The sequence below is a fragment of the Salvelinus alpinus genome, chromosome 3 (genome assembly GCF_045679555.1).
Source record: "Salvelinus alpinus chromosome 3, SLU_Salpinus.1, whole genome shotgun sequence".
Lineage (NCBI taxonomy): Eukaryota > Metazoa > Chordata > Actinopteri > Salmoniformes > Salmonidae > Salvelinus > Salvelinus alpinus.
This window is the reverse complement of record NC_092088.1, coordinates 2,485,061-2,500,396: the sequence shown is the minus strand read 5'-3', so window position 1 is coordinate 2,500,396 and position 15,336 is coordinate 2,485,061. Positions and strand designations below refer to the sequence as shown.

General features: G+C 52.2%; 1 protein-coding gene across 4 annotated transcripts in view; it reads right to left on the bottom strand.

Moving 5' to 3' along the window:
- Nucleotides 1-15,336, bottom strand: part of lyst (lysosomal trafficking regulator) — a 323,436-nt gene that overhangs the window by 204,378 nt on the left and 103,722 nt on the right. For all 4 annotated transcript variants that reach the window (XM_071391269.1, XM_071391271.1, XM_071391270.1 and 1 more), the window contains 3 exons: nucleotides 6,617-7,161; nucleotides 6,174-6,344; nucleotides 5,145-5,245 (listed from right to left, as the gene is read on the bottom strand). In XM_071391269.1, coding sequence (XP_071247370.1) covers nucleotides 5,145-5,245; nucleotides 6,174-6,344; nucleotides 6,617-7,161 — 817 coding nt within the window. The remainder of the gene's footprint in view (nucleotides 1-5,144; nucleotides 5,246-6,173; nucleotides 6,345-6,616; nucleotides 7,162-15,336) is intronic.

Here is a 15,336-nt window from a genome sequence, read left to right as displayed (position 1 = left end):
TCCTGGCTACGTACCTGAGCAGGTCAGTCAGGCTGCCGGTCGTGTTCTCTAACCTCCTGGCTACGTACCTGAGCAGGTCAGTCAGGCTGCCGGTCGTGTTCTCTAACCTCCTGGCTACGTACCTGAGCAGGTCAGTCAGGCTGCCGGTCGTGTTCTCTAACCTCCTGGCTACGTACCTGAGCAGGTCAGTCAGGCTGCAGGTCGTGTTCTCTAACCTCTTGGCTACGTACCTGAGCAGGTCAGTCAGGCTGCAGGTCGTGTTCTCTAACCTCCTGGCTACGTACCTGAGCAGGTCAGTCAGGCTGCAGGTCGTGTTCTCTAACCTCTTGGCTACGTACCTGAGCAGGTCAGTCAGGCTGCCGGTCCTGTTCTCTAACCTCTTGGCTACGTACCTGAGCAGGTCAGTCAGGCTGCCGGTCGTGTTCTCTAACCTCCTGGCTACGTACCTGAGCAGGTCAGTCAGGCTGCAGGTCGTGTTCTCTAACCTCTTGGCTACGTACCTGAGCAGGTCAGTCAGGCTGCAGGTCGTGTTCTCTAACCTCCTGGCTACGTACCTGAGCAGGTCAGTCAGGCTGCAGGTCGTGTTCTCTAACCTCTTGGCTACGTACCTGAGCAGGTCAGTCAGGCTGCAGGTCGTGTTCTCTAACCTCTTGGCTACGTACCTGAGCAGGTCAGTCAGGCTGCAGGTCGTGTTCTCTAACCTCTTGGCTACGTACCTGAGCAGGTCAGTCAGGCTGCAGGTCGTGTTCTCTAACCTCTTGGCTACGTACCTGAGCAGGTCAGTCAGGCTGCAGGTCGTGTTCTCTAACCTCTTGGCTACGTACCTGAGCAGGTCAGTCAGGCTGCAGGTCGTGTTCTCTAACCTCTTGGCTACGTACCTGAGCAGGTCAGTCAGGCTGCCGGTCGTGTTCTCTAACCTCTTGGCTACGTACCTGAGCAGGTCAGTCAGGCTGCCGGTCGTGTTCTCTAACCTCTTGGCTACGTACCTGAGCAGGTCAGTCAGGCTGCCGGTCCTGTTCTCTAACCTCCTGGCTACGTACCTGAGCAGGTCAGTCAGGCTGCAGGTCGTGTTCTCTAACCTCTTGGCTACGTACCTGAGCAGGTCAGTCAGGCTGCAGGTCGTGTTCTCTAACCTCCTGGCTACGTACCTGAGCAGGTCAGTCAGGCTGCAGGTCGTGTTCTCTAACCTCTTGGCTACGTACCTGAGCAGGTCAGTCTGGCTGCAGGTCGTGTTCTCTAACCTCCTGGCTACGTACCTGAGCAGGTCAGTCAGGCTGCCGGTCGTGTTCTCTAACCTCCTGGCTACGTACCTGAGCAGGTCAGTCAGGCTGCCGGTCGTGTTCTCTAACCTCCTAGCTACGTACCTGAGCAGGTCAGTCAGGCTGCAGGTCGTGTTCTCTAACCTCCTGGCTACGTACCTGAGCAGGTCAGTCAGGCTGCCGGTCGTGTTCTCTAACCTCCTGACTACGTACCTGAGCAGGTCAGTCAGGTTGCCGGTCGTGTTCTCTAACCTCCTGGCTACGTACCTGAGCAGGTCAGTCAGGCTGCAGGTCGTGTTCTCTAACCTCTTGGCTACGTACCTGAGCAGGTCAGTCAGGCTGCAGGTCGTGTTCTCTAACCTCCTGGCTACGTACCTGAGCAGGTCAGTCAGGCTGCAGGTCGTGTTCTCTAACCTCTTGGCTACGTACCTGAGCAGGTCAGTCAGGCTGCCGGTCGTGTTCTCTAACCTCTTGGCTACGTACCTGAGCAGGTCAGTCAGGCTGCCGGTCGTGTTCTCTAACCTCCTGGCTACGTACCTGAGCAGGTCAGTCAGGCTGCAGGTCGTGTTCTCTAACCTCTTGGCTACGTACCTGAGCAGGTCAGTCAGGCTGCAGGTCGTGTTCTCTAACCTCCTGGCTACGTACCTGAGCAGGTCAGTCAGGCTGCAGGTCGTGTTCTCTAACCTCTTGGCTACGTACCTGAGCAGGTCAGTCAGGCTGCAGGTCGTGTTCTCTAACCTCTTGGCTACGTACCTGAGCAGGTCAGTCAGGCTGCAGGTCGTGTTCTCTAACCTCTTGGCTACGTACCTGAGCAGGTCAGTCAGGCTGCAGGTCGTGTTCTCTAACCTCTTGGCTACGTACCTGAGCAGGTCAGTCAGGCTGCAGGTCGTGTTCTCTAACCTCTTGGCTACGTACCTGAGCAGGTCAGTCAGGCTGCAGGTCGTGTTCTCTAACCTCTTGGCTACGTACCTGAGCAGGTCAGTCAGGCTGCCGGTCGTGTTCTCTAACCTCTTGGCTACGTACCTGAGCAGGTCAGTCAGGCTGCCGGTCCTGTTCTCTAACCTCCTGGCTACGTACCTGAGCAGGTCAGTCAGGCTGCAGGTCTTGTTCTCTAACCTCCTGGCTACGTACCTGAGCAGGTCAGTCAGGCTGCAGGTCGTGTTCTCTAACCTCCTGGCTACGTACCTGAGCAGGTCAGTCAGGCTGCCGGTCGTGTTCTCTAACCTCCTGGCTACGTACCTGAGCAGGTCAGTCAGGCTGCAGGTCGTGTTCTCTAACCTCTTGGCTACGTACCTGAGCAGGTCAGTCAGGCTGCAGGTCGTGTTCTCTAACCTCTTGGCTACGTACCTGAGCAGGTCAGTCAGGCTGCAGGTCGTGTTCTCTAACCTCTTGGCTACGTACCTGAGCAGGTCAGTCAGGCTGCAGGTCGTGTTCTCTAACCTCTTGGCTACGTACCTGAGCAGGTCAGTCAGGCTGCCGGTCCTGTTCTCTAACCTCTTGGCTACGTACCTGAGCAGGTCAGTCAGGCTGCAGGTCGTGTTCTCTAACCTCCTGGCTACGTACCTGAGCAGGTCAGTCAGGCTGCCGGTCTTGTTCTCTAACCTCTTGGCTACGTACCTGAGCAGGTCAGTCAGGCTGCCGGTCCTGTTCTCTAACCTCCTGGCTACGTACCTGAGCAGGTCAGTCAGGCTGCAGGTCTTGTTCTCTAACCTCCTGGCTACGTACCTGAGCAGGTCAGTCAGGCTGCAGGTCGTGTTCTCTAACCTCCTGGCTACGTACCTGAGCAGGTCAGTCAGGCTGCCGGTCGTGTTCTCTAACCTCCTGGCTACGTACCTGAGCAGGTCAGTCAGGCTGCAGGTCGTGTTCTCTAACCTCTTGGCTACGTACCTGAGCAGGTCAGTCAGGCTGCAGGTCGTGTTCTCTAACCTCTTGGCTACGTACCTGAGCAGGTCAGTCAGGCTGCAGGTCGTGTTCTCTAACCTCTTGGCTACGTACCTGAGCAGGTCAGTCAGGCTGCAGGTCGTGTTCTCTAACCTCTTGGCTACGTACCTGAGCAGGTCAGTCAGGCTGCCGGTCCTGTTCTCTAACCTCTTGGCTACGTACCTGAGCAGGTCAGTCAGGCTGCAGGTCGTGTTCTCTAACCTCCTGGCTACGTACCTGAGCAGGTCAGTCAGGCTGCCGGTCTTGTTCTCTAACCTCTTGGCTACGTACCTGAGCAGGTCAGTCAGGCTGCCGGTCGTGTTCTCTAACCTCCTGGCTACGTACCTGAGCAGGTCAGTCAGGCTGCCGGTCGTGGTATCTAACCTCCTGGCTACGTACCTGCGCAGGTCAGTCAGGCTGCAGGTCGTGTTCTCTAACCTCTTGGCTACGTACCTGAGCAGGTCAGTCAGGCTGCAGGTCGTGTTCTCTAACCTCCTGGCTACGTACCTGAGCAGGTCAGTCAGGCTGCCGGTCGTGTTCTCTAACCTCTTGGCTACGTACCTGAGCAGGTCAGTCAGGCTGCCGGTCGTGTTCTCTAACCTCTTGGCTACGTACCTGAGCAGGTCAGTCAGGCTGCAGGTCGTGTTCTCTAACCTCTTGGCTACGTACCTGAGCAGGTCAGTCAGGCTGCAGGTCGTGTTCTCTAACCTCTTGGCTACGTACCTGAGCAGGTCAGTCAGGCTGCAGGTCGTGTTCTCTAACCTCCTGGCTACGTACCTGAGCAGGTCAGTCAGGCTGCAGGTCGTGTTCTCTAACCTCTTGGCTACGTACCTGAGCAGGTCAGTCAGGCTGCAGGTCGTGTTCTCTAACCTCCTGGCTACGTACCTGAGCAGGTCAGTCAGGCTGCAGGTCGTGTTCTCTAACCTCTTGGCTACGTACCTGAGCAGGTCAGTCAGGCTGCAGGTCGTGTTCTCTAACCTCTTGGCTACGTACCTGAGCAGGTCAGTCAGGCTGCCGGTCGTGTTCTCTAACCTCCTGGCTACGTACCTGAGCAGGTCAGTCAGGCTGCAGGTCGTGTTCTCTAACCTCTTGGCTACGTACCTGAGCAGGTCAGTCAGGCTGCCGGTCGTGTTCTCTAACCTCCTGGCTACGTACCTGAGCAGGTCAGTCAGGCTGCCGGTCGTGTTCTCTAACCTCTTGGCTACGTACCTGAGCAGGTCAGTCAGGCTGCAGGTCGTGTTCTCTAACCTCTTGGCTACGTACCTGAGCAGGTCAGTCAGGCTGCAGGTCGTGTTCTCTAACCTCTTGGCTACGTACCTGAGCAGGTCAGTCAGGCTGCAGGTCGTGTTCTCTAACCTCTTGGCTACGTACCTGAGCAGGTCAGTCAGGCTGCAGGTCGTGTTCTCTAACCTCCTGGCTACGTACCTGAGCAGGTCAGTCAGGCTGCAGGTCGTGTTCTCTAACCTCTTGGCTACGTACCTGAGCAGGTCAGTCAGGCTGCAGGTCGTGTTCTCTAACCTCCTGGCTACGTACCTGAGCAGGTCAGTCAGGCTGCAGGTCGTGTTCTCTAACCTCTTGGCTACGTACCTGAGCAGGTCAGTCAGGCTGCAGGTCGTGTTCTCTAACCTCTTGGCTACGTACCTGAGCAGGTCAGTCAGGCTGCCGGTCGTGTTCTCTAACCTCCTGGCTACGTACCTGAGCAGGTCAGTCAGGCTGCAGGTCGTGTTCTCTAACCTCTTGGCTACGTACCTGAGCAGGTCAGTCAGGCTGCCGGTCGTGTTCTCTAACCTCCTGGCTACGTACCTGAGCAGGTCAGTCAGGCTGCCGGTCGTGTTCTCTAACCTCTTGGCTACGTACCTGAGCAGGTCAGTCAGGCTGCAGGTCGTGTTCTCTAACCTCTTTGCTACGTACCTGAGCAGGTCAGTCAGGCTGCCGGTCGTGTTCTCTAACCTCCTGGCTACGTACCTGAGCAGGTCAGTCAGGCTGCGTCGCAGGCTGTCCGGTAGAGCCTCACTCTGACCCACGTCGACGGACATCAGGTGGAGGATGGTCCTTAGCAGCATCCTCTGAGAGGAGACAGAGTGTTCTTCATTAACAAATTAGCTAGTCATACTCAGGTATGGAAGTGAAGGAGTATGGGTACTGGCCGGCCAGGCTAGCAGACCACATTGTCTCTACTAGCCTGGATGATGTTCCACTACCCAGTCCAAAACGTATGCCATTCTTCAGATTACTTTAGGGGCTAGTTTGGCATATTTCCTACTAGCTTGGTCTGAAAATACAAGCCTTGGGCTAATGTGGACTATCTTAAATGTCACTCATGGTCATCCCTACAGCCATAGTACAACAACCAATACCTGCAACATTACAAACTAGCACAACACAATGTCAAAACATCACAACACAATGACAAACTAGCACAACACAATGACAAACTATCACAATACAATGACAAACTAGCACAACACAATGACAAACTATCACAACACAATGACAAACTAGCACAATACAATGACAAAACATCCCACTACAATGACAAACTATCACAACACAATGACAAACTATCACAACACAATGACAAACTATCACAATACAATGACAAAACATCACAACACAATGACAAACTAGCACAAAACAATGACAAAAAATCACAACACAATGACAAACTAGCACAAAACAATGACAAAAAATCACAACACAATGACAAACTAGCACAAAACAATGACAAAACATCACAACACAATGACAAACTAGCACAAAACAATGACAAAAAATCACAACACAATGACAAACTAGCACAATATCACAATACAATAACAAACTATCACAATACAATGACAAAACATCCCACTACAATGACAACACAAAGTCAAACTATCACAATACAATGACAATAGTAAGTACAGCACAATGTGTAAAAGACCAATTAAAGCATTTACATGAAGTATTTAATCATTATATTCAATGAAGAAAAATGAAATTACAAAGGTGTACCTGGACCAGGGCGATGGGCTCCTCTGTCCAGCCGCCAGCCAGCTCCTCCACCCCCTCTCCTCCCCCCGGACCACAGCAGTCTCCAAACTCAGTGAGGATCTCCGTGAGGGTCGGCACCACACTGACAGCCAGACCCGGGTTGTGGTTGATGCTCATGTCAAACTTACACACCTTGAAAATAAAAAAAACATTATTTTTTGTGGGGGACATATTTAAAAGCCATATATAAAGATACTGCAACCACTTGAGAACAACAGAACATTCAACATGATTTAATATTAAAAACACCAAGTCTACCAACTTATTTCAACATGATTTAGTATTAAAAACACCAAGTCTATCAACTTATTTCCATTGCTGTCCTGGTTGTATCAAAAATAGACAGCTTGAACAAAGATGGACAAGGCTGTGCATCGGGCACGTTACATTCAATGAGAAAATACCTTCTCCAGGAGCGAGAGCAGAACATGACAGAGGTCGAAGGGAGAGTTCTCCATCCGGTTGAATATGGACATGGCAGCTGGGTCAGTCAGGGTCTCTGTGTCCAGGCTGGTCTGGGACCCCGTCAGCGACCGGGGTTGGGGGAGGAGCGGGAAAGGCAAAGCCATGGTCTTTTCGGGAGGGGGGACAGGGGGCGAGGGTAACAAGGGAGCCTCCGAACGGTGATGCTGGCAGCTCACACGGATCGTAGAACCGCGAGAACGCCGACTACGCACTCCCCCTGTGCCACCGGCGACGGCCTTGTTGTCAGAGTTGGCATCCGAGTCAGAGGTGGAGAGCTGGGCGCGACGAGCATCCCTGACGGAGTAGCGCTGAGCGGTCCGGCGGGAGCGACGTAGGACCTTCCAGGTGGAGCTACTGCTGCCGCCACCGCGTGACCGCTTCTCAGAGTGCAACGACCCGGTCTTCTGGTCTTTCCCCGCCCTCTGGGGGACGGCATTCACCTCCCGGCTCAAGAACACTTCCAGCAGAGACAGCAGGGTGAAATCTGGCAACATGAAAACAGACACTACTGTAAGGCAGGGTGAAATCTGGCAACACAGACACAGACACTACTGTAAGGCAGGGTGAAATCAGACAACAGACACTACTGTAAGGCAGGGTGAAATCAGACAACACACACTACTGTAAGGCAGGGTGAAATCAGACAACAGACACTACTGTAAGGCAGGGTGAAATCAGACAACAGACACTACTGTAAGGCAGGGTGAAATCAGACAACAGACACTACTGTAAGGCAGGGTGAAATCAGACAACACAGACACTACTGTAAGGCAGGGTGAAATCAGACAACACAGACACTACTGTAAGGCAGGGTGAAATCAGACAACACAGACACTACTGTAAGGCAGGGTGAAATCAGACAACACAGACACTACTGTAAGGCAGGGTGAAATCAGACAACACAGACACTACTGTAAGGCAGGGTGAAATCAGACAACAGACACTACTGTAAGGCAGGGTGAAATCAGACAACACAGACACTACTGTAAGGCAGGGTGAAATCAGACAACAGACACTACTGTAAGGCAGGGTGAAATCAGACAACACACTACTGTAAGGCAGGGTGAAATCAGACAACAGACACTACTGTAAGGCAGGGTGAAATCAGACAACAGACACTACTGTAAGGCAGGGTGAAATCAGACAACAGACACTACTGTAAGGCAGGGTGAAATCAGACAACACAGACACTACTGTAAGGCAGGGTGAAATCAGACAACAGACACTACTGTAAGGCAGGGTGAAATCAGACAACAGACACTACTGTAAGGCAGGGTGAAATCAGACAACACACACTACTGTAAGGCAGGGTGAAATCAGACAACAGACACTACTGTAAGGCAGGGTGAAATCAGACAACACAGACACTACTGTAAGGCAGGGTGAAATCAGACAACACAGACACTACTGTAAGGCAGGGTGAAATCAGACAACACAGACACTACTGTAAGGCAGGGTGAAATCAGACAACAGACACTACTGTAAGGCAGGGTGAAATCAGACAACACAGACACTACTGTAAGGCAGGGTGAAATCAGACAACACAGACACTACTGTAAGGCAGGGTGAAATCAGACAACACAGACACTACTGTAAGGCAGGGTGAAATCAGACAACAGACACTACTGTAAGGCAGGGTGAAATCAGACAACACAGACACTACTGTAAGGCAGGGTGAAATCAGACAACAGACACTACTGTAAGGCAGGGTGAAATCAGACAACACACTACTGTAAGGCAGGGTGAAATCAGACAACAGACACTACTGTAAGGCAGGGTGAAATCAGACAACAGACACTACTGTAAGGCAGGGTGAAATCAGACAACAGACACTACTGTAAGGCAGGGTGAAATCAGACAACACAGACACTACTGTAAGGCAGGGTGAAATCAGACAACAGACACTACTGTAAGGCAGGGTGAAATCAGACAACAGACACTACTGTAAGGCAGGGTGAAATCAGACAACACACACTACTGTAAGGCAGGGTGAAATCAGACAACAGACACTACTGTAAGGCAGGGTGAAATCAGACAACACAGACACTACTGTAAGGCAGGGTGAAATCAGACAACACAGACACTACTGTAAGGCAGGGTGAAATCAGACAACACAGACACTACTGTAAGGCAGGGTGAAATCAGACAACAGACACTACTGTAAGGCAGGGTGAAATCAGACAACACAGACACTACTGTAAGGCAGGGTGAAATCAGACAACACAGACACTACTGTAAGGCAGGGTGAAATCAGACAACAGACACTACTGTAAGGCAGGGTGAAATCAGACAACAGACACTACTGTAAGGCAGGGTGAAATCAGACAACAGACACTACTGTAAGGCAGGGTGAAATCAGACAACACAGACACTACTGTAAGGCAGGGTGAAATCAGACAACAGACACTACTGTAAGGCAGGGTGAAATCAGACAACACAGACACTACTGTAAGGCAGGGTGAAATCAGACAACAGACACTACTGTAAGGCAGGGTGAAATCAGACAACAGACACTACTGTAAGGCAGGGTGAAATCAGACAACAGACACTACTGTAAGGCAGGGTGAAATCAGACAACACAGACACTACTGTAAGGCAGGGTGAAATCAGACAACACACACTACTGTAAGGCAGGGTGAAATCAGACAACACAGACACTACTGTAAGGCAGGGTGAAATCAGACAACACAGACACTACTGTAAGGCAGGGTGAAATCAGACAACACAGACACTACTGTAAGGCAGGGTGAAATCAGACAACACAGACACTACTGTAAGGCAGGGTGAAATCAGACAACACAGACACTACTGTAAGGCAGGGTGAAATCAGACAACACAGACACTACTGTAAGGCAGGGTGAAATCAGACAACACACACTACTGTAAGGCAGGGTGAAATCAGACAACACAGACACTACTGTAAGGCAGGGTGAAATCAGACAACACAGACACTACTGTAAGGCAGGGTGAAATCAGACAACACAGACACTACTGTAAGGCAGGGTGAAATCAGACAACACAGACACTACTGTAAGGCAGGGTGAAATCAGACAACACAGACACTACTGTAAGGCAGGGTGAAATCAGACAACACAGACACTACTGTAAGGCAGGGTGAAATCAGACAACACAGACACTACTGTAAGGCAGGGTGAAATCAGACAACGTAAAGACAACCGCAACATCACAAGATCTAGAAATAATGATTGACAGCTCCAGTCTGTAATGGTCTGTAGGGTTTGACAGCCCCAGTCTGTAATGGTCTGTAGGGTTTGACAGCCCCAGTCTGTAATGGTCTGTAGGGTTTGACAGCCCCAGTCTGTAATGGTCTGTAGGGATTGACAGCCCCAGTCTGTAATGGTCTGTAGGGATTGACAGCTCCAGTCTGTAATGGTCTGTAGGGTTTGACAGCCCCAGTCTGTAATGGTCTGTAGGGATTGACAGCCCCAGTCTGTAATGGTCTGTAGGGTTTGACAGCCCCAGTCTGTAATGGTCTGTAGGGATTGACAGCCCCAGTCTGTAATGGTCTGTAGGGATTGACAGCTCCAGTCTGTAATGGTCTGTAGGGTTTGACAGCCCCAGTCTGTAATGGTCTGTAGGGATTGACAGCCCCAGTCTGTAATGGTCTGTAGGGATTGACAGCCCCAGTCTGTAATGGTCTGTAGGGTTTGACAGCCCCAGTCTGTAATGGTCTGTAGGGATTGACAGCCCCAGTCTGTAATGGTCTGTAGGGTTTGACAGCCCCAGTCTGTAATGGTCTTTAGGGTTTGACAGCCCCAGTCTGTAATGGTCTGTAGGGATTGACAGCCCCAGTCTGTAATGGTCTGTAGGGTTTGACAGCCCCAGTCTGTAATGGTCTGTAGGGTTTGACAGCCCCAGTCTGTAATGGTCTGTAGGGTTTGACAGCCCCAGTCTGTAATGGTCTGTAGGGATTGACAGCCCCAGTCTGTAATGGTCTGTAGGGTTTGACAGCCCCAGTCTGTAATGGTCTGTAGGGATTGACAGCCCCAGTCTGTAATGGTCTGTAGGGATTGACAGCTCCAGTCTGTAATGGTCTGTAGGGTTTGACAGCCCCAGTCTGTAATGGTCTGTAGGGTTTGACAGCCCCAGTCTGTAATGGTCTGTAGGGATTGACAGCCCCAGTCTGTAATGGTCTGTAGGGTTTGACAGCCCCAGTCTGTAATGGTCTGTAGGGATTGACAGCCCCAGTCTGTAATGGTCTGTAGGGTTTGACAGCCCCAGTCTGTAATGGTCTTTAGGGTTTGACAGCCCCAGTCTGTAATGGTCTGTAGGGATTGACAGCCCCAGTCTGTAATGGTCTGTAGGGATTGACAGCCCCAGTCTGTAATGGTCTGTAGGGATTGACAGCCCCAGTCTGTAATGGTCTGTAGGGTTTGACAGCCCCAGTCTGTAATGGTCTGTAGGGATTGACAGCCTCAGTCTGTAATGGTCTGTAGGGATTGACAGCCCCAGTCTGTAATGGTCTGTAGGGATTGACAGCCTCAGTCTGTAATGGTCTGTAGGGATTGACAGCCCCAGTCTGTAATGGTCTGTAGGGTTTGACAGCCCCAGTCTGTAATGGTCTGTAGGGTTTGACAGCCCCAGTCTGTAATGGTCTGTAGGGTTTCCAATGTTCCAGTGACTCGCTCAATACGGAAGAGGTCAGATGACGCAGATGCTAAGCTTCTGGGCTATTTTGCTAACACAGACTGTAATATGTTCTGGGATTCATCCAATGGCATTGAGGAGTTTACCACCTCAGTCACTTGATATTCAGGACAAAAAGTTAATTTCTTTGACACATTTTCAACAGTTTTACTTTAGTGTCTTGTGGCAAACAGGATGCACGTTTTCTTACATTTTTTTATGTTTATTCTGTACAGGTTTCCTTCTTTCCCTCTGTCATTTAGGTTAGTATTGTGGAGTAACTACAATGTTGTTGATCCATCCTCAGTTCTCTTATCACAGCCATTAAACTCTGTAACTGTTTTAAAGTCACCATTGGTCTCATGGTGAAATCCCTGAGTGGTTTCCTTTCTCTCCGGCAACTGAGTTAGGAAGGACTCCTGTATCTTTGTAGTGACTGGGTGTATTGATACACCATCCAAAGTGTAATTAATAACTTCACCACGCTCAAAGGGAGATATGCAGTTTAAAAACAATAATTAATCTACCAATAGGTGTCCTTCTTTGTGAGGCATTGGAAAACCTCCCTGTTCTTTGTGGTTGAATCTGTGTTTGAAATTCACTACTCGACTGAGGGACAGATAATTGTATTTTTGTAGTACAGAGATGAGCTAGTCGTTCAAAAATACTGTTAAACACCAATATTGCCCATGCAATGTATTATGGGACTTCTTAAGCAAATTTTTAGGTTTACCATAACAAAGGGGTTCAATACTTCCTGACTGAAGACATTTCAACTTTACCTTTTTTATTCATTTGTAAAAATTTCAAAAAACATTTCACTTTGACATGTGGTTTTGCATGTAGGCCAGTGACAAAAGAGTCAATTTAAATCCATTTTAAAATCAGGCTGTAAAACAAAACGTAGAAAAAAGTAAGTGAGTGTGAATACGTCCTGAAGGCGCTGTAGTCGTCACTTCAGTGTTAAGTGTGATGGACGTCACGGTGCTTGTTCAATACTATATTCCCCTTCCTTACCGAGCTCCAACTAATAATTCTCTACATCTTATTAAATAATGTATATCAAAAAGGTGTTAAATTCAACGATTAAACCTCTTACCTGAGAAAGTGTAATCGAGGCGATGTGCTGCAACTAATTCTGAGCTCAGATAGAACTAATATACCAGAAGCTAATAAGAGAACTATGTATGAGGAGCGTGTTAAGAGATTAGCAGGACGACACTAAATACCCCCGTCATCCTGAGGTCTATCAGCTTCAGTAAGCATCCAGCCACCATTTTTCTGAACATTTAAACAGCAATTATGTTAGTTTTTTTCTTCGGTTTTACGTTAAAACGATAAAGAAAAATTATTAAATTCCACATCAATTCACAAGGCAGAATAACGGTCCTATTATGTATGTATGACCACAAGGGCCGGGCCATTAAGGTAAATATATATATATCTAAAACAACCTTTACAGACATAGAATGTAGCTCCACTATCATGTCCATAATTGATAACTTTTCAGACAATTTAAAAAAGTGCATCTGTGCCTTTCCAGACGGCAGAACGCCGCGCCTTTCCAGACGGCAGAACGCCGCGCCTTTACAGACGGCAGAACGCCGCGCCTTTCCAGACGGCAGAACGCCGCGCCTTTCCAGACGGCAGAACGCCGCGCCTTTCCAGACGGCAGAACGCCGCGCCTTTCCAGACGGCAGAACGCAGCGCCTTTACAGACGGCAGGACGCAGCGCCTTTACAGACGGCAGGACGCAGCGCCTTTACAGACGGCAGGACGCAGCGCCTTTACAGACGGCAGGACGCAGCGCCTTTACAGACGGCAGAACGCAGCGCCTTTACAGACGGCAGAACGCCGCGCCTTTCCAGACGGCAGAACGCAGCGCCTTTACAGACGGCAGAACGCAGCGCCTTTACAGACGGCAGAACGCCCTGCCTTTACAGACGGCAGAACGCAGCGCCTTTACAGACGGCAGAACGCAGCGCCTTTACAGACGGCAGAACGCCCTGCCTTTACAGACGGCAGAACGCCCTGCCTTTAAAGACGGCAGGACGCAGCGCCTTTACAGACGGCAGGACGCCGCGCCTTTACAGGCGGCAGGACGCCGCGCCTTTACAGGCGGCAGGACGCCGCGCCTTTACAGGCGGCAGGACGCCGCGCCTTTACAGACGGCAGAACGCCGCGCCTTTACAGACGGCAGAACGCAGCGCCTTTACAGACGGCAGAACGCAGCGCCTTTACAGACGGCAGAACGCCCTGCCTTTACAGACGGCAGAACGCCCTGCCTTTAAAGACGGCAGGACGCAGCGCCTTTACAGACGGCAGGACGCCGCGCCTTTACAGGCGGCAGGACGCCGCGCCTTTGCAGGCGGCAGAACGCCGCGCCTTTACAGACGGCAGAACGCCGCGCCTTTACAGACGGCAGAACGCCGCGCCTTTACAGACGGCTGAACGCCACGCCTTTACAGACGGCAGAACGCCGCGCCTTTACAGACGGCAGAACGCCGCGCCTTTACAGACGGCAGGACGCCGCGCCTTTACAGACGGCAGGACGCCGCGCCTTTACAGACGGCAGGACGCCGCGCCTTTACAGACGGCAGGACGCCGCGCCTTTACAGACGGCAGGACGCCGCGCCTTTACAGACGGCAGGACGCCGCGCCTTTACAGACGGCAGGACGCAGCGCCTTTACAGACGGCAGGACGCCCTGCCTTTTCAGACGGCAGGATGCAGCGCCTTTTCAGACGGCAGGACGCAGCGCCTTTCCAGACGGCAGGACGCAGCGCCTTTCCAGACGGCAGGACGCAGCGCCTTTCCAGACGGCAGGACGCCGCGCCTTTACAGACGGCAGGACGCCGCGCCTTTACAGACGGCAGGACGCCGCGCCTTTACAGACGGCAGGACGCCGCGCCTTTACAGACGGCAGGACGCAGCGCCTTTACAGACGACAGGACGCCGCGCCTTTACAGACGGCAGGACGCCGCGCCTTTACAGACGGCAGAACGCCGTGCCTTTTCAGACGGCAGAACGCCCTGCCTTTACAGACGGCAGGACGCCGTGCCTTTACAGACGGCAGGACGCAGCGCCTTTACAGACGGCAGAACGCCCTGCCTTTTCAGACGGCAGAACGCCCTGCCTTTTCAGACGGCAGGACGCCGCGCCTTTCCAGACGGCAGGACGCCGCGCCTTTACAGACGGCAGGACGCCGCGCCTTTACAGACGGCAGGACGCCGCGCCTTTACAGACGGCAGGACGCCGCGCCTTTACAGACGGCAGGACGCCGCGCCTTTACAGACGGCAGGACGCCGCGCCTTTACAGACGGCAGGACGCCGCGCCTTTACAGACGGCAGGACGCAGCGCCTTTACAGACGGCAGAACGCCCTGCCTTTTCAGACGGCAGGACGCAGCGCCTTTCCAGACGGCAGGACGCCGCGCCTTTACAGACGGCAGGACGCCGCGCCTTTACAGACGGCAGGACGCCGCGCCTTTACAGACGGCAGGACGCCGCGCCTTTACAGACGGCAGGACGCCGCGCCTTTACAGACGGCAGGACGCCGTGCCTTTACAGACGGCAGGACGACGCGCCTTTACAGACGGCAGAACGCCCTGCCTTTTCAGACGGCAGGACGCAGCGCCTTTCCAGACGGCAGGACGCCGCGCCTTTCCAGACGGCAGGACGCCGCGCCTTTACAGACGGCAGGACGCCGCGCCTTTACAGACGGCAGGACGCCGCGCCTTTACAGACGGCAGGACGCCGCGCCTTTACAGACGGCAGGACGACGCGCCTTTTCAGATGGCAGAACGCCCTGCCTTATCAGACGGCAGAACGCCGTGCCTTTACAGACGGCAGGACGCAGCGCCTTTACAGACGGCAGGACGCAGCGCCTTTCCAGACGGCAGGACGCCGTGCCTTTACAGACGGCAGGACGCAGCGCCTTTCCAGACGGCAGGACGCCGTGCCTTTACAGACGGCAGGACGCCGTGCCTTTACAGACGGCAGGACGCCGTGCCT